This window comes from Astatotilapia calliptera, chromosome 12, assembly GCF_900246225.1.
Source record: "Astatotilapia calliptera chromosome 12, fAstCal1.2, whole genome shotgun sequence".
Taxonomy (NCBI): Eukaryota; Metazoa; Chordata; class Actinopteri; order Cichliformes; family Cichlidae; genus Astatotilapia; species Astatotilapia calliptera.
The window spans coordinates 12,083,656-12,103,392 of NC_039313.1; the positions used below are offsets into that span (position 1 = coordinate 12,083,656).

Sequence of the window (19,737 nt, forward strand, 5' to 3'; positions counted from 1 at the left end):
CAAGTGGGCCGCCTGCATCACTGAAGCTTCTGACTAATTGTTCCCCTTTCTTTTTGTGAAGAGCAGTTTCAGTACATTCAGGTTATTGCTAATGATCTATTTATAAAACTGATGATGCGCAAACTGAAACATCTTTAAGAAAAATGGTTGTTTTTCCACATTCAGACTAATGATGATTCAGATGGACAATAACACTTTCATCATTGTTTATTCAGAACGTTTTGCTTACCGGTGCAAAAGAAAATGACAACCTAAAATTAATGTCTTCTTTGCAAATTTCACACTTGGAAAAGTTATGCAACAAGCCTGATTGGATCCTTTGGCAGGCTGGTTCTGGCCTGTGGACCATAAGTTTGACACCCTTGCTTTAAAAAGAGAGATGAAAAGTGTGTTTTAGTAAGTCTTACAAGTACTGCTACTTTAAATCCTGCAGAATTTCTAGAGCTTCTTGAAAAGAGTGGACATGATTTGGGGTTTTTTTTTATTTGACTGTGTGAACCTGTGTAATTAATTTATAAATATATACATATATGTATGCCTCTGTGTGTGGTTCACTATGAAGAACCTTCTTTGTATCTCTGGAGGTCAATCAGAGCTTCTTTAATGGCTTCCACAGATAATGTGGAATCCACAGATAGCATCATTTGTATCTTTTGCTACCTGACAGTGAGCCGTGTATTTATTACCAGTTTTTTACTGTGAAGTCAAGGCATGCATCTTTATATTGATAGTTCTAGGAGTGAAGCGCAGTCCTGCTGAGACACCATTTACATGCTGTTTGCTGCTCGGTGTTACTAAACATCCTGCTGGGTAGATTTTTTTCAAAGAGACTACATTCTTTTACCACTCAGCTGCAGAAATATTTTATTAAATATTAGGTAAAATCTAGTTTTCATCTGCTCTTCCTTGTCTGCTGAATGAAGATAAATTAGTTTCATAATTTTATATAAGGAAAAAGGACAACATTTCTTTAAAAAAAAAAGCAAAAACGTTGTCCCAGCAAAGAATAATCAAGTCCTAAAAGAATACAAAAAAGAACCAACTCATTCAAAAAAAGAAGAATTTTCTTTTTCAGCTCTTGATTAAATAAAAGCAGTTGCTTCCCTTTCTTCTGCTGTATAGGAAACATGTTCAGTAACTGTTTGGTTTATTTATTTATTTTTGCATTTGGCATTGAATGGATGTAGAAAAACAAAGTTCTTACTATATCAGGAGGAAACTGAGGAAGAACACGATGTCCTGGTTCTGCTCTACCTGTCCTCTTAGTTTCTCTGGTCCTGCAGTCATGTAGCATGAATCCCTCATCAAAGACTTGCTGTATTTTTGGGTTCTTGTATTTTTTGCCTTTGTGGAATGTCATCAACATGCCGACTTTGTAATAAAGGAAATCTTTAACTTTTATGAATTTATTTATGTTGGTCTGAGGAAACTTTTTGGAACATGTTCTTTATTGGATTATTATAATTATTAGAGTTTACAACCTTATTACATGTTTTCACATGTGCATTTAGTAATGAGAGGAATTTGTTTGGATGAGAGGCTATGAGTAGTTAATTACACTCACTGCTCACTTTGAGTATGCCTTAGTACCGTACATAGTTGGACACCCTTTTGCCTTCTGAGTTGCCCTAATTCATCATGTGGTTCATAAGTTGCCAGAAACATCCCTCGGAGATTTTGGTCCATTTTCAGATGATGATATCGTACAGCTGGTGCCGCAAATCCATAACGTGAATCTCCCGTTCCACTACATACTGTGTTGAGCAACCATCAGAAGACAGGTACACATAACGTTCAACAATTTATTAATAATAATACTTAGACAGGCTGTAGTGTTTAAATGATGCTCAGTTGGTCATAGGCTAATAAATTATCCCCCACACTTTTCCGAACTGCATGATTGAGCCACATTCAAAGTTTCTTCCCCGTTGTGATGCTCAGTGTGAATGCAGACCATGTCTACATGCAGAGTTGCTGCCGTGTGACTGAAGGATTTGATACCTGTGTTAAAGCTGAACAAGTGTACCCAATAAAGTGGTCAGTAAGTACATAATCCCACTGCACTGCTTCTGTCAAGGCACATTTCTCTATTTTCTTTCAAAAATATCCATTCAGTGTACATTATAAGTTAAAAAAAAAAATCTTTATTTGAGATTGAAGAAAGAGCAGACAGAAATCCTGAACAGTCCTCTTAAGAAATTCATAACCTCTGAAGACAAACATGTTCACACTGAAGAAGAGAAAAACAACCGCAAACACTCGCACGAATTTACATTTAAGGCACTTTTCCCCCTCAATCTGTTGGAAAGCAGCAATAAAACCAGAAATATGCTCACAAGATGGAAATCAAAAGCTTGAAAGAGTTCAGAGTAATGTTTAGTTTACATGAGGAATATTATTTTTAATTACAGTGAGCTGAAAGCAGGCTCTTAACAGCGGTGGAAATGTTATAAAAACACAAGCAGTATAGAGTTCAACAAGTGAGTTTACTGCTAGATGAGATGCTTACACATACTCCGGCCACATTAAGCCCATTTATGCACATCGGTTGCATGCATAATTTAAGTGTTGAGAATATATGTGGGGAAATCTATTAGGGGGGAAATGTTGGAGCTAAATACATGTTTAATAGTCTTCCTAATGTACATAAAGGTTTGTAGTTGTGGTAATGTGTTTCCAATTCCTTCTGCTCATGTTTGTAGTTCAGCAATTTAAGTGGAGCTTGAAAAACTTAAGTAGAAACACACCAGATCAATGTTTAATCTGCATTGGCACTTTAATAGGTTAAACATAAGCTGTATGTTTGGAATGTGTTTCTAAGAGTTTTGGTCCCTTTTCTGCTACTACATATACTCTGCCCTTCAGCCCACAGTGCACAATCGATCCTCCAAGACAAATCCCCCACGTGTGGAAATCCACTCGGGGTAGAAAAAGCAGGCCAACTGTAAAACACACTAATTCAAAGCTCAGAGACTCGCACTGAAGTGAGGCTGAGGGCAGAGGAGTGAGGTGTTTGAACAAAATAACTGAACTAAAATGAAGTTACAGTTACACAGCAATTCCACTTTAGGTCCTGTAATAAGACTCTGCAAGGATCACGAGCCCCAAACCCAATGGAAGACAGAGGTAATGGTTTAATGGGGCCAGCTCAGTCAGAGTCCTCATCGTCCAAATACTCTTCAGCATTGCTGTGTATGCGGGTGGTTTCTGCAACACAGGAAATGGATAGTTAATGACAAACATACTGCACTATTTTTACATATTATGTGTAACTGCATCATCTCTGTACACTTCATGTCTTTCCTCAACTGACGAATGGGGGGGGAGAAATAATAATAATAATATTATATCTATCTATCTATCTATATATATATCTATATATCTATCTATCTATATCTCTATATATCTATCTATCTCTCTCTATATCTATCTCTATATATCTATCTATCTCTCTCTATATCTATCTCTCTCTATATCTATCTCTCTCTATATCTATCTATATATCTATCTATATCTCTATCTATATCTCTATATCTATCTATCTATATATATATATTTCAGTTTTCCTGTGATCAGCTCAGTAACTACAACAAGTGACTTTTGTGGTAGGTGCTGAACTTACACTAACTGAGCAGAGAGAGTTTCTGGGACTGTGTGAATGTGAGATTGTGTGAGTGTGTGTGGGTAATGCTGTGTGGCTGCTCCGTAACAGCAGCTTTACTTACGGCCTCCCTGCCTCCTTTTGATAAGTGACGCACACTGGGCATTCGTGGCCATGTCCACAGCCAACTTGTTCTCATTATTCCTGATGTCTATTCTCGCATCTGAAACAAACATAAGTACCATAAATTTTCACCTGACATCCAGACTGGTCTGCAGCTAGAATTTTTCTTTTAACTTGAAAGCCTATCTTGCCACCCACCTTTGCTTGGATTAAAAAGACGTTATTTGTTATACAAACTGAAGAATTATGAGTATGAGTAATCCAGATCCTCGGGGTAGATTTAACAGGAAATGCAGGCTTTTTCTTCAATAATACCCTCAAGTGGCAAGATCTACTTTTTTTTTTTTTTTTTTTTTTTTTTTTAAATCAGCCCAACAGGATGTGTAATTTTAGTTATGTTTCTATAATGTCAGTACTTTGACGGCAGTTTCCTTGTCTTAAACTACCTATGTATATTTTAATGTCTGGCAGCATTTTTTTTCTTTACGTGTAATTTGTACATAGTACATACAACAGCCAATGAAAACTGATAAAGATGAAACCTGTTTTCATGAAAAACTTTGTTTTAATGTGTGGATCACAGTCACTTATTGTCTACTCAAACTGAAGCCACACGCTCCCATCTCAGAGTTTCATAAAATATTTCAGGAGATTTCTTTCCGTCCATCCCTGCAGAGTTTCTAGCAAAACAGCAAAGATGACCCTGCTGACCAATGTATTCTTTTAAACACAAAAAAGCAACATGGATGGATACTCACTCTTGTTAAGCAGCATTTCCACTATGTCAGAGTAACCCTTCCAGGAGGCAGCGTGCAGTGGGGTATCTCCGAGTTTATTCTGAAACACAAAACATGATTGTTACTGGCAAACACCCTGACAAGGATCTACTTTCACCCAAACCACACAAGGTTTATGAAATCATGACATCATCACACTGAACTTTTTGTTGATCAATTTTTTGTCCACAACAGTTTCTTCTGTTTTTCCTAGCATGATAAACTGGGTGTTGAATAACATCAGTTTCCTTACACACGTTAAACTGTTGACACTCCTTCCAAATCTTCTGAATTCTGATTTCTGAATGTGACTTTAAACCTGCCTCACCTGCTGGTTGAGCTCCACATTGGGCTGGGTGAGCAAAAGCTCCACCACATCTGGTACAGAAATACAAGAGAAGAGATTTCATGTTAAATGTTACCTAACAGTAATGGAGAAACAATGGAGGGCAAAGAACAAGTTCCTATTTTCTTGTACTTAACTTTTCATTGGAAACAGAGCTCCCTGTGTGTGTGTGTGTGTGTGTGTGTGTGTGTGTGTGTGTGTGTGTGTGTGTGTGTGTGTGTGTGCGTCTGTCAACATTTAAGATTTCTGAAATGTAATAAGTAGCTGATCCATAATCTCTGACATCAAAAAACTACTTTACTCTTACCTTTATGTCCCCCATGGCATCCCCAGTAGAGGGCAGTGTTTCCAGCCTTATCCAGCCCGTTTATTCCAACTTTATTGTCCAAACATTCTCTCAGCCAGCTCAGATTGCCTGTTTAAATAACCAGTATGTACGCAACGAACACACAGAGTCAAATGGAGAACTTTACTAATAATGTAAACAGTGGTACAGGTTTTCAGCAGGAACAGAAACACTGTCATAACAGTCACACAGACAGACAAAAGAGAACTGTCTTAGGATTAAAAAAAACCCTCCTGTATCTAAATGCAGCCACACCTCAACCAAGAATTAAGAGCAACAAATAAAGACTAGTAGAAATATTGCCATCTACCTCGTTTGGCTGCCTCATGCATCGGATTGTCGATAGACTCTGCCTGCTCAGCCACTGAAAAACAAAACAAGGGCATCAGTGCATTATGGAAAATTAACTTAAGGGACAGAACTATCGTTTTTGTACGAGCTACACCGCATAGTACTGTACTCATTAATATATCTGCTATTTAACTGTGAAATTGAGATGTGTACTCACCATAGTTACTTGGAATTAATCCTGTTCTTCCTCTACATGTCCCTTTCCACCAGTTAGTGTCACTCTGAGTAATAGAGAAGTATTTGTTAAGAAAGAAAAGACCAAAATAAACTAATAACTAAATGAAGAAATAAATTAATCTGCTTCAATACAACACTGAAGTGGGGGGAGGTGTAAAAATGGAAAAATAATAACACAAAAGGAAGGCAAAAAATGCAGAGAAAGCAAGATTATGATTCCACAGAAAGAGGAAGAAAAACTTAAGTTAAATTAAAACTCGATGGGAAACAAAACCGTGGAATAAATGATGGCTGTTACATGATGTAGCTTCTAGGGTTTCCACTTACTGTGTCAGAGATGTACAAGATGTCTCCTTCTTCGAAATATAACTCATCTGGCTAGAAAATAAAAAGACACTGTTACAAGTTGATAACCGGTGTGTGAATGTGTGTGTGAATGGGTGAATGATTGAATGTAGTGTGAAGCCTTTGGGGTTCTTAGGGACTAAGTAAAGCTCTATACAAGTACAGGCCATTTATAACCATCTGTGACCCAGGATGTGGCATTCACACTTTTCTGACCTCAACACTAATGTCAGATTTGTGTTGTATTTTAAGCAGCCTCCCCCTTTTTTTCTGCAACCAAATCTAGACCAACACATGAAAAACATGAAAGCAACTGGTCACTGGTGCAGAGTGGTGGGATGGTACTCCCTACTGAAATGTGACTGGCCCTTCCTGATGCCCACCCACCAGAGCCACTGGTTTGAAGTACTGTTAATATTGTTTTGGCCGACAGCCTAGACAGGACCAGTGGAGGAGTGTATTGATATATTAGTATAAATAAAATCTTCTAATATTTAAGTATAATTAAGATTTTATGATCAAATATTCCGATTTTGGGACTTTGTTTTGATTCCCCTGCCTTGTCATCATCACCATCTTCTAGCTGCCTCTTACGAACTAACTGGAAACTACTCTTAACCCTACACCACAGCCTTCCACACCATTCAAAGTCATTGCAGGCTGCGTTTACTCAAAGTGTAGTTACACTTCCTGGGAGGTGCATATCAGGTTATGGCATAGGGTTAAAAGGATTCTCTGGTTATGTCGTATATTTCCAGCTGAAACACAGTTCAGGCATTACCCCATCCCTAGCATCCTAACCTTGTGAGAAACGCTAAGATTAATTGATGATCAGAATAAAGTTATGAAAGTAAAAAGAAAAAGAATTAATCTCAACAAAGAAAAAACTCTTACTGTCCGTGGGTCGAAGGTGAACAAAGCTCTGAAAACCTTGACTTGGCCTAGTGAAGACAAAAACAGACTAGATGTTAGACACAATATGTGTGCGCACTCTGTGACAAACAAAAGTGAGGTGAAACCACTCCTGGTTAAGCCCCGCAGAACACCCAGCTAGTTTCAGTCCAGTGAGTATACAGGTGAGTGCGTGCAGAAGGCAGCTTCTAATGTGGTAAACTACTCTCTTTTCTCAAGTGCACAAATCAAAGGTGAGACGTTATCTATTATGTAAACAAAAAGACATTTCAACACGTACAACAGGCACAAAAAACAGCATCAACAGTGTGAGTGGTTGTTGTGTGTAGCTGCACTCGGGGCCACTGGTAGATCAAACTTGAGGTTGAGCTCTGCTGCTGAGTTGCTACTATGCTGTGGCTTTAGTCAACTGCTAAACTACATCAAAAGCTTGAACAGCCATGGTCAAGCTTTCAAAACGTATTTAAATACTTGATATAAACATTTTATATTTCAACTAACTGCCCGTTTCTGGGCATTAACGTAAGGTTACATATAGTCTGCTGTGTTTTTTTACAACATAGACACAAAGTTTACTAAACAGACTACTGAGCTGGTTACACTCAGCCCTCAAATAGCGACCCTGTTTTGGTTAACAAAACCAGGATAAATATGCTCTCCTGCAAAGTTAAAGAATTTCCTGTGATTTGCATCGACTGGTAGATAAGCGTAATTTGGACTTCCTTTTAAAATTTTGACACACCCGTTTTTTGTTTTAAATTGGAGACAGATGTTAATAATATGCTTTAAATAATAAACCCAGTGAAAAAAATATGCGTCCGCCCCACTATTGGTGCATATCTGATATCTTCAATCATGCCTTTATTTGGTTATTTTATCAATCCTTTCAGCTTTAACTTGAAAGATTATCACAGTGTCAACTGTCTAACAGTTATATGTTAAAGGTGTTCACCACAACTAAACACAAGGTGACTGATTCACTGTCTTATGTTTAAATGCAAAGGCCAGTTAGAGTCCATCGTTCCTGATCTCTTTACTTCACAGGCCTAACCGCTGGACTCTGTAAATCCCCTCTGCCTGTGCTGTTACTCAGGATTTCTGTTTAGTGAACACACTGCCTCGGTGTCTCAGATTGATGGGGGCTGAGCTGCCGCACAAGTCCAGCTCTGTTCAAACACAGTAAGCACGTCTGCTTTGCAGACCCATACTGAGGGCCTGTGCTGGCTCAATTAAATTCTTGCTACATTTTAAACCCTGGGCACACAATAAGATAAAAAGAAATCTAATGAATAAACAAAGAAGAAAATTTGTGCCTTAACATGAGCAAAGCAATGACAGTATATGTTTCATCTATTACTGTGTGAGCTTTTTAATGAATTCCAGTTATGTGTTTTTTTTTGTACATTTTACTTTATTGCAGCAGCTCTTCTGAAAAAGCATGTCTGGTCATGGTGGTTATGTGATCCCTCAGTCATGTTCAGTGCTCAGTTTAACAACGTAATCTAAACTTCTAATCTGCTAAACCAGAGTTTGCACAGGGCTGCCTCTGTTAAACTGCACATACCTTAAAAACAGAATCATAACCTTCTTGTAAAAATGTGGCTAAGTGGGTGCAAAAAACAACCAACCAAAAAAACCAAAGAAAACATGCTAGCTCTTGTTCAAGCTGAACGCATACCTCGGGGTGCTATTTGGTCACACATGGCTACAAACACTTGCCAATGTTTGTTTTTTTTTTCCTCCAAAGCCAATTCATGCACAGACACTGAGCACATCCACTGAGCACATCCACCAAAGGGAAAGTTACAGAAAACCAATCCTGAATCTGGATAAAATAGCTTTAGCAGGATGGATCATTTACTCCTGCACGAGCCCCACCGGCCTGCCACCTGTCACTGACAGGCGATCTCACCTACAGCCAGGTGAGGCATCGTGACTGATTCGTCAAGGACTGTGAGGAGCGCAAAAGATTGTGTTTCATGCGGGTAAAGAGATGTGCCTGTGTTTGCTGTGTCAGCATGTTTGTAGACATAAACACCTTTAACTTCACACACGAGGAAGGTTATTTTATGCTTCTCTCCCCATCTGTGAGATGGAGATTTTTTTTTCTCCCAAACATCTGCATTTACCTGCGTCCACATTTAATTCATAAGATGAGAATAGTGTACTAGGTGCAATTAGCCAACACTACTGCAGAAACCATTGGCTAGAACAGGGGTGCCCAATCCCGGTCCTCGAGAGCTACCGTCCTGCAGCTTTTAGATGCATCCTTGTTCCCACACACCCGAATCAAATGAATGGCTTGTTATCAGGCCTTTGCCAAACATGATGGCATGCTGAAGAGGTAATCAAACCATTTGATTCAGCTGTGTTGGAGTAGGGATGCATCTAAAAGCTGCAGGATAGTAGCTCTCGAGGACTGGGATTGGGCAGCCCTGGGCTAGAAGATGTAAAGAAATTGACTTTTTCCTTTAGAAAGCTTTGATTTGACATTGTGGACATTTAAATGTTTTTCTGTACATCCCAAAGTTTTACAAATCATAGAAACATTAATAGTCACCCAATTTCAATATGGGTAGACCAGCGCAGTAGAGTGCAGCATGGGCACGAACGAAATGCTCAAAAATGATTACAACAATAAATCAAAAGTTGTTTTTTATCACATTAAAGTACAATTTTCTGCCTCCCTCTCATCACGCTGCCTTAAAATTTCATCACAGGTGCACATATGCTGTACTTACAACCATGATCGATGAAATTTTACACTTTATTTAGTAAATAGAAATTCAAAAAACACTTGCCACAGCATTACAAGTTTATTGAGGGAGAAGTCACAGTTTCACTTTTAGCCTCAAACATATGCACCAGGAGATCTGTGTAATTGCTTTGAACAAAGGATACCTATTAAGCTGAATATCGCCTCTCCTTCCTACACAGGCTGCTTGTGTACACCTGTTGCACTGACACAGTGCGTAGGTAAATGCAAACGCTATGACGTGCTCTAACGTTGGTAAGTAAGGTTTGGGAAGAGGTTACCAGAATAATCTGAGCAAGGAGGAAGTAGAGCTGATGTCACTGACCACGCAGACTTATCACCTATTCACCCAAAGCCACTGACTCGCGGTGCTCTCTTTGCATGAGTGATGGAAATAGGGAAGTGACAGAGGCCTGCTGGTAAGAGCTGGATGGCCCCGTCAGTGTATTGAATGGCCAGAAAGCGCTTTCAATAACTCCAACGCGGTCCTGGCAGGGCTAGCGATAAAGCGACACGGCTTCCAATTAAAGTTTAAGACCTGTCTTTCTATTAGCCAAACAAGGTTTCACAGACAAACAACAGAAATCAACCGAGCCCGTGGAGGAGTGTTGAGCGCCCGCCCATTAACTGTTTAACGCCAACAAGGTGCGTTGTCCTCGTATAAACACGTCACAAGTTTAGGTTAAGTTTAAACAACATGTCCTCGTAGTTTTGGTCTTACCTGGCTTGGCTGGTTTGGGAGGAGGCTTCGACATTTGTGAGGCTGGCGGATAAAGCGAAAAGAAACGCGCTGTGCTGTTTCAGTCACAATCGTCGCAAGACTGTCGAGTTCTCTGCTGTTAGCACGCTCAATGAGGAAGTTCGGCTCAGTACGCGGAAAAGTTATTCAGCGCATGCGCCAACCTGTGGCTCGCTCAATCGATTGCCTTTTGGATGTAATGCAGCGTTTTTTTTCCAAGTTTTCAACATTTCACAACAAACTAATTATAGATTATATTATAGATTATAATGATAGACTATATATTAAGTATAAATATATTTACATTTTCTTAAAATTCATTTTTGTTTTTTTATTGTTATTTCATAACTGTACATGTTTAGATTTAAGTTGTAACACTTTGAAACATTTTTTTTTGCAAATAAATATTTGAGTACGAACATATCAGTATAAAATGTTATAAATGATTAAAGAAGAGAAAACAACATGAATAAAAAACAAAACAAATGTTTTTTTCCCTCAATGGGCAGGTCGTGAGTGACGTGGAGGCTCCAACGGCAAATCGTAAGCGTCCAGAATAGCACGTGGGAGGACTGTTGCGTTCGCAGGACTAGCTACCAGCGTGGTGTATACATTTGCACGTGACTTCTTAATTACGTTAGTATTACAAGTTCTATAAATCGGTAGCTTTGCAGCGAACAGACGCAGACAAGTGGAATGAAGACACTAATTGTAGGAATTGGTGGGTAAGTGATTAAACACACTAATAATTTTGAACCTTTTGCAAAACACCAATTTTACAGCCTACTTCTTTTTAGGTCATTTTGGGACATTTGAGGATATTTTCCATGCTCGAGTTTTATTTATTTATTTTAATTTTTAATGTGAAATCCTTTTTGGTAATTGCTCATATGAGTAGAAAGTACAGGCAGATAAGAAAGGCAACAAAATATATTAGTTTATTAAATGTTAAATTACTCACCAGTGCTGTTTAGCATGCATGTATCACAGAGTAGCAGAGGGCACACGTGTTAGTAAGCCACTGCATATGGCAGTGATGTCAAAACACTGATAAGAGTTGTTTACTCTTTAGACATGTGAGCCCCAATCTCCCTGGGTTTTTTTACTTAAATATAACTTAAATACAACAGATAATTGCATTGAGTTTAATGATGATCGATGCAAACCTTGTCTGCAAATGCTTATTTTAAATATTCCAAAAAAAGGTTTGCGAACCATGCTTTGAATATCTGCCTCCACAGTAGAAGGTGCAGTTTTAAGATAACCCTTCCTCAGAAAATGGTACATAGGCTGATGGAAGGATGAAAGAAGGGGCACTGAACTTTGCACTGCCTATTTATTACCAACAGCATGCAGGAATTCTTTACTTATCTGCATTTTAAAGTTTTCTAGTTAAACCTCAGACCACACCCAAAACTGCGGATGGGTGTAGTTTGATATGGGGCAAATGCTGGCTGTACCCCTAACTACATCTATTTTTAGGCTGATATACAAATAGCTGAGAGTGTTATAAAAACATGTCAACTGGTACTATTTTAACAACTTTTTTCAAAATAAAAAAAAAGTTCCTTAAAGAATTTAAACCATTTATTTTGCATTTGACAACACATTTTGCAGATAAATAGCCTGTATTTATATAGTGCTTTACTAGTCCCTAAGGACCCCAAAGCACTTTACACAACCAGTCATCCACCCATTCACACAAAAAATAAACAGAACCAGCTAGGGCCTAACTGATGCTGATAGCACCATAATAATCAGTTATTCTTTTTTAATTTTACAATAAATAAAAATAATGAGCAACATTTGCAATGAGGATACCTTAACCCTTTAAAGTCTGTACCATGAAATAATTGCTAGATAATTAAAAATGTATTGTGCAATTTTTCTGACGTCTGCTACAGCAGACGGTGTAGAGTGAAGAGAGTGTGGGCCCAAAAGCACACAATGGAGACGGAGCGAGGAGTTGAACAAAAAGTGAGCCTTTTCGTGGGGGCTGAACAAAACTACAAACAAAAGGCAGGATGGGAAGTAACAAAACCTAAACTGGGAAAGCTAACCAATACATGAAAACAAGGAACCTGGAAACACAGAGGGAGAAAAGACAAACCAGTGACAGACAGTGGAAGACAGAGGACTAAATACACAAAAGAGTAACGAGGGAATGAGGACCAGGAGGAAAATACAGCTGGGACTAATCACACCCAAGAGACCGGGAGGAAGCAAAACAGAATACACTAACACAAGATGAGGAACTATCAAAATAAAACAGGAAACATGAGACACAGACAGAGACTCGATGCTGGAACTGGGGAAGAACAGAAATGAGAACATAATTTGACGAGATGTGACACCTGGAACACATGAGGAGGCTCAGTAACAAAAGCCTAAGAACTAGAAGTCACAAATATACAACCAGAAACTAACCCAGGACCATGGCATTTATTTAGGTTTCTTGAGGGGGGAAAATCAGAATGATGTTGATGTAGAAGTCTCAAAAACTCACAAAAAACTTATGTATGAAATATAGTACACTAGGCACTAAGGGGTTAAATTTGTTTTTTTAAATATTTGTGACCATGATATATATTGATTGGTGCATATTACAACTAGGAGTGATGGGAGTTACTGCTAGTTGGACATGGCTGCCCTTTCCTTATCCTGGTTCTCCTGGAGGTTGCTTCCTGTTAAAAGGGAGTTTTTCCTTCCTGCTGTCTCCAAGTGCTTCCTCGTCTGATTGTTTTCCTCTTTATTATTGCCAGTAGTTAATGCAATGCGGTATTAAGTAACGCGTTACAGTAACTACGTTATTATTGTGGTAACGAGCACGGTAACTAGTTTCTATGCCAAGATCAGGAATGCGTTAATCGTCACTGGGATTTAGATAGAGTCGTTATTCGTTACTTTGTGTGGTGGCTATGGCGGAGCTTCCACAGATTCAGTAACATTAGCAAGTGGTGGAGGCCAGCAGGTGGATGAGGGAAAGGGGAGGCAGGAGAAGAGACCCGAGGTGGCCACCGGCCCGAGTGTCAGGTGAACTGAACTTCAGGTAAGAAGTTATGACCTGCAGTCTATCTGGGTCAGATATAAGCCAAGTTTAGGTGGAGTTTATTTTCGTTGTGCTGACTTTTTCGTACTGCGTGCTAGCTAGCATGACGGAGTTTCTACAGCTGGGTGGGTGCTAGGATGTTACTGATACTGAACTTTATTTTATTCATAAGGTTAGTTAGTAGAGTTGCCAACCGTCCAGTAAAAAACGGAATCGTCCGGTATTCAGAGAAAATATTACGCGTTTTGTATTGAGCTGAACAGGAACACAGTTTGTCCCGTACTTCAGCTAGAATGAAAAAGACACAAAGCTGGAGTTATTCTGTGTCTTTGCTGCGCAGCTGCTTCTTCTTCTCTCATTCTCTCCCCCGCCCTCTCCTGTTGCTACTTTAATCATGAAACTGATCAATGATCAGCTGATCGTCTTTTCTCTCTTGTTTGTTAATCGCTCACTTTGCGCCCGAAAGCAGAAACCAGCGAACGCGGTCGCACTAAACAACAGCAGCACGTTTAAGCTTGATCAGCTGTTGTTAGAATTTATTTAATATTACTTTCTAGTATCAGCTGATGTTTGCTGGAGCCATAGCTGTAAAGCTGCTGGTCATGATATCGGTTTGGATATGTGGTGAGAGGGAAACGTGAAGATGAAACCAGGAGATGTCCTTACTGAATCATCATAGCTGAACAGGTGATGGAGAAACAGGTTTACCTTTTAGGTGACATGAATGAGTTGAAGGGAAGTTATGAACTGTTTCTGAGAGACAAATAGCACCAGGATCCTTTGTAGCCGACAGCTGGTAACTGTGCAGGGGCGGATCTAGCAAAGTTTTTGCCTGGGGGCCAGGTAGGGCATTAACAGGGAGAGGGGGGCACAAAGAAATACTTTTCTTTCTTATTCTCATTTAAAATATCTAGCGTTTATTTAATAATTATCAGAGTCTTACAACAAACGATTGATAGATTGATGCATATATACCATCAGAACAGTGTACATCACTGTCACAACAGCGTTTTTTGTTTTTTTTTTCATTTAAAGGGTTTATGATTTTTCCTATAATGGTGGGCTAGTCAAAATGCCCAGGGCCAATTTTTTGTCTCAGTCCAGCCCTGTATGCAGTCTGGTGTTACCTACAGCTTCCTATTCGGAAGGCAGAATTTCCGAGTTCTGAGTACAATCGAAAGCAACACGATTGCAGTTTTCCTGTTGGATGTAAAAAGCGCATGTGATGCTGTGACGTAGGGCTAGAATCATGGTGGAAGTCGACGATAGTCCAGGCCTGGGATTTCTCTCCTGGAAATATGCACATTATTTTTTGATAGGTGGCACACTGCACTTGTGGCAGGATAGTGCTAACATGTAAGCAAGCTAGAAGACTGGCATCCTTGCCAGGTATCCAAGTTAGGGAAGCAACACATTAACAAGAGAATTCTGAGTAAAGCCAAAGTTACTTACCTTAGTAACTAGTTACTTTGAAAGTAACGAGTAACTTGAGATAACTGAGTTACTTTTTATAGAAGTAACTAGTAATTTACTAATTTAAAGTAACTTACCCAACACTGATTATTGCAGAGTCTTTACCTTACAATATAAATCGACTTGAGGCGACTGTTGTTATGATTTGACTATGACTATGGACAAAAACCTGCTGCCAAAGGAGTGGGCAGGTCTTGAAATGAACTTTGAGGCAAGCCTGTGAAGCAACTATCAATGAAAGAGTGGGATGCTGTTCACTGGAATGACCTGGCAGTAAATACATTACAGCGTTACCGCCAGAAAGTTGATTCTGTTCATCTGGATGTAGCATTTTAACTTTTGCTAAAACGCTACGTTATGTCCAGAGGAACAGAATCAGATTTCTGGGATTTCGTCACATGGAGCGTGCATCAGGACATTACAAGCTTTCTGCCCTTTTCTGTTTCTTTCTGTGTGGTTAAAGGTAATTTAATTAAAAGAGGCCCAAAATATGAAAAATGTCATGAGGACATTTACACCTTAAATCATAAAATAAAGCAAGAGTTGACCTATATCGAATCAAATAAACAACACTTTAAAATAAGGCTATGAAGCACAGTTACTGTAGTTTTGTCAGCATTTATGATGTGACTCTCCCATTTCACCGTGACACATAGGTACTCTATTAGATTCAGATCCAGGGACTCTGGTGGCCACTACCAGCCTGAACAGTTCATGTTGTTTTCACCAAATTCTGACCGTACCGTCTGAATATTGCAACAGAAATTGAGACTCATCAGACCCAGCAACATTTTTGCAAACTTCTGTTGTCCAATTTTGGTGAGATTGTGTGAATTGTAGCTGATGTAGCCGATGTTGGTGACACCTGTTGTGGTCTTCTGCAGCTCTAAAACCCAGAAATCCCAGTAGATTAGCAGTTTTTGAACAACCTGGCTCAACAACCATGCCACATTAAAAAAAACTTAAATCATCTTTTTCCCCCAATCAAGGTTTAATTTCAGGTCATCTTCATCATGTCTACATGCATAAATGCAATGAGTTGCTGCCATGTGCCTCTGTCAGTGCGCCCCAGGCCAGCTGTGGCTACATTGTAGCTTGCCATCACCAGTGTGTGAATGTGTGTGTGAATGGGTGAATGACTGAATGTAGTGTAAAGCGCTTTGGGGTCCTTAGGGACTAAGTAAAGCGCTATACAAATACAGGCCATTTACCATTTACCATATGATCGGCCGATTAGATATTCACAAGCAGTTAAGGAGGTGTACCTAATAAAGTGACCAGTGAGTGTATATACACACAAGGCTGATTAGACAAAGGTGAAACTAGAAAGAGGGCAGGAAAACTGTCATATGTGATGACAAGGTGCAGGTGGAAAAAAAGATAGGAAAGGCAAATAAAACAGGAAGTGGAAAAGAAATTAAGAGATAAAACAAAGGGAGAGACAAAAAGGAGCATCAGAATAATTAAAAAACGTATTCAGTTATTTATTCATGAACATATGGATGGCAAGAAACCTCTTTGTCAGTTGCAGTAATTTCGATAATGGAAGGAAACACTGGCTGAGCAGGACATTTTACAGATAAACATTTCTGTATTGACTGTAATTTCAGAGAGTTTAGTTAAATGAAAGAGGCAAACATTAAAAAAAATATCAAGGCTATTTTTGTAGATTTACTGTTAAAAGTACATGTTCATTAGTTAATGTATGTTCTTTTTCCTTTAGGATGACCAATGGAGGAAAAACTACACTTGCCTCAAGTCTGCAAGAGCAAATACCCAACAGCTGCATCATTGCACAGGATTCATATTTTAAGGTAGACTGTGAGGCTGTGTTCAAGGTATACTGCTACTTTTCCAGCCTTGGTGCAAGCATCACATATGCTTCTTTCTTCAGGATGACTCTGAGGTGCCGATGGACAGCAATGGGTTCAAGCAATATGACAGTAAGGACAATTTGCTTTACACCGTATTACAACATATTAGATAAGACTTATCTAGGACAGATTATTGGAAAAACCTGTGGTGATAAAAGCTAGAAATAGGTTGTTTTTTCTCATAGACCTCTATGCAATTAGACTTCTTTGTGCAGCAAGAAAAACCGCCCCCTACTGGTCAGTAGAAAGGTTGCAGGTTTTATGGCATTTGTCCTTCAGCTTCACATTTCAGACTTGATGGCTACATTCATCTTTGATATCCAGACTTATGATCACTACAGAATTTGTAGTTCATCTGTCCATCTAAAAATATGACCTGTGGTATTTTTTTTTAATACACGAGTTCCCAAGTTTTAGCAAACTGGAGAAGTTTTTAAAGTCTGAAAATGTTAATATGCACCACTATTAGGGTCAATAACTGTGAAAAATAGTGTTTTAAAATTGCATAAAAATGTATGTAAAATATAGAAACGTGGTTGGTTGACTACAATAACATTTCTAAGCATTTTTAAAAAGAAATACAGGGTATTGTAATGTATTGTAATGTGGGGTATCACTGATTTTCTTCTCCATTCATTGCAATCAAATTAAAATTAAATGGTAAAAATGTTTCACAGAACTCAAGGTGACACCTTAAAAATCACTTTTTGTCAATCAACAGTCTGAAAGATATAAAAAAGCCACAATGGCAGAAAATAAAGGAGAAGTATCCAAACAATGGATGTAATATTCATTCAGTTATTAAATTTTTTTCATTTAAAATGTGAAAGAAAGTCATGCTCACTGGTCTATTTAAGTCCTCGAGGCTCTGCACATGCAGATGATGATGAGGGACGTTGACTCCTGGCGAAGAGATCCCGAGTCGTTCCTCAGACAGCAAGGCCTGGAGACCCAGCTTATAGAACCATCAGTCGATAACCAGGTGTTCGTGCTCATAGTGGAAGGCTTCCTCATTTTCAACTACAGGTACACAAATGAGGATTAAATAAAAGGACATCATGTGTGTTTCAGTTATAAATTTAGCAAATGAAAGCTTAAGATTTACAGGACTTTATATTTTGGAAAGTAACTAAATACTTTGTTTATAATACTGGAATTTGCTGTTCATGTCAGTTTTTATGAAATTCTTTTTTTTAAATCACTTGGGGCAATTATTGAGCCTTACGTTAAATGTTAGGCAAAGATACAGCACTGATTAATGTGTTGTTGTTTCTAGAAAAAACTGACAGATATAAATAGAAATAATAATTTATACTGAAGAATTTGTGAATTGTGTTTATCTGATGGAGATTTCTACTGGTTTATTATGTTTTACCCTTCCAGGCCTCTGGATGAACTGTTTGACAAAAAATATTTCATGGAAATACCTTATGATGCCTGCAAGAGGAGACGAAGGTATTTATTTAATTATCGAGTATTTATATGAAGTTTTTGACATTTTTTGTGCACTTTTATTCTGTTGTATCGCTTAATGCAAAAAAAAGAAAGTAACTGTGTCTACCTTCTTTGCTGTCTTCAACAGTTTAAGAGTGTACACACCTCCTGATCCTCCTGGCTACTTTGACGGATACGTGTGGCCAATGTACCTGAAAAACCGAGAAGAGATCGAGAGCGACACATCAGAATTTGGTAAAAATGCATGTGTGATGATTAGAACAAATGATTATTAAACAAAACAAAACAAACAAACTGCACTATCACTGAATGATAAAATAAATGACACTGATGTGGGGTTTTTTAATGTGGCATTTTCCCCCCAGTATTTCTGGATGGTTTGAAGCCAAAAGAAGAGCTGCTGGCAGCTGTGTGTAAAGATCTTTGTCAGGAAATACAAAGACTCAGAGGTAAGTCTGTCTGCTTGATATTGTTTTGCTATTTTGTTTGAAATATATTATCTACTTTAAAACTAGATTACTACGTTTTATGTATACAATAAGAAAATCATCTGATCACAAAAATCTGTGTCAGGTATGCATGATTGTTCCTTATTCTGAAAAACAAGTTTTCCAGACTTTTGTAGTTAAATAATTTTAGTTTTAAATCATTTCTAAGATTAAGAATCATATGAAGTGCTTTCTGTATAAGCCAGCAAAAACACGAGGACCTAACTGTGCCAATTCATAATTTGAATAATAAATAAATATTTATTATTTGAGTTTAAGTTTGTACCATTTTGTCTATTTTCTTTTCAGAGAAAAACTGAATTGACCAGCGTATTATTTATTTGCCATTTGAAGATGAAGATCACTGCTCCCATGGATGTTAGGACCACTCTCAATTAGACTAATGTGTGACTGAAAGGACCAAATTTAGCTGTGTGAATATCCTGGAATAAAAGAGCTGTAGCATCTGAAGTTATCTGCCTGGAGACTGAAGCAAATGTCTTTACCATAAATGTACAGTATTTTGAAAAGACAAACACTGTGGGACATATAAATGTGATGTTTGAGGACTTGCAGTTTACTAATCCAATAATCGTATCGGTATGTGTAAGCTTAAGTTTGGTTTTAACTCCATTTTCTTACTCGATCCCTGCATCCTGTGAGGAAATTTTTAAAGTTTGTTTTTTTCTAATATGTTCTGTAGAATAAATTGTTAAGTGTACATCCATTAAAACAGCTTAACAGAAACACTAAACGTTATCTGATGTCTGTGTATCATTTATCATAATTCGTTGTTATCTGACGACTGAACTGAATATACTGGAGACAGATTAATCTTCCTCTTGTGTAGGGGTCAGCACAGACTTGTTTTTAGGTTTTAAAAACATAAAACGGCCTTTTAAAAATTGTATTTAAATTTAGATTTTG

General features: G+C 38.3%; 2 protein-coding genes across 8 annotated transcripts; one reads left to right on the plus strand and one right to left on the minus strand.

Moving 5' to 3' along the window:
* Positions 1–3,074: 3,074 nt before the first annotated feature.
* ostf1 (osteoclast stimulating factor 1) lies at positions 3,075–10,640 on the minus strand. The gene is made up of 10 exons (XM_026188110.1): positions 10,454–10,640; positions 6,960–7,006; positions 6,048–6,098; positions 5,701–5,764; positions 5,503–5,556; positions 5,154–5,261; positions 4,829–4,878; positions 4,483–4,561; positions 3,726–3,824; positions 3,075–3,207 (listed from the first exon to the last, which is right to left on the minus strand). The coding sequence occupies exons 1-10, from the start codon at positions 10,485–10,487 to the stop codon at positions 3,149–3,151; spliced, it is 645 nt and encodes a 214-aa protein (XP_026043895.1). The 5' UTR covers positions 10,488–10,640; the 3' UTR covers positions 3,075–3,148.
* Positions 9,807–19,569, plus strand: nmrk1 (nicotinamide riboside kinase 1). Of its 7 annotated transcripts, none has more exons than XM_026188114.1 (9): positions 11,029–11,196; positions 12,376–12,448; positions 16,717–16,807; positions 16,888–16,936; positions 17,725–17,893; positions 18,251–18,322; positions 18,450–18,556; positions 18,688–18,771; positions 19,120–19,569. In XM_026188114.1, exons 3-9 carry the CDS (start codon positions 16,718–16,720, stop codon positions 19,128–19,130), a joined length of 582 nt encoding a protein of 193 aa, XP_026043899.1. In that variant the 5' UTR covers positions 11,029–11,196; positions 12,376–12,448; position 16,717; the 3' UTR covers positions 19,131–19,569. The 7 variants fall into 7 exon arrangements, with proteins under 7 accessions (XP_026043896.1, XP_026043898.1, XP_026043899.1 ...); XM_026188115.1 differs by having other exon boundaries at positions 12,379–12,448; XM_026188116.1 differs by having other exon boundaries at positions 11,029–11,192.
* The last annotated feature ends 168 nt before the right edge of the window (positions 19,570–19,737 follow it).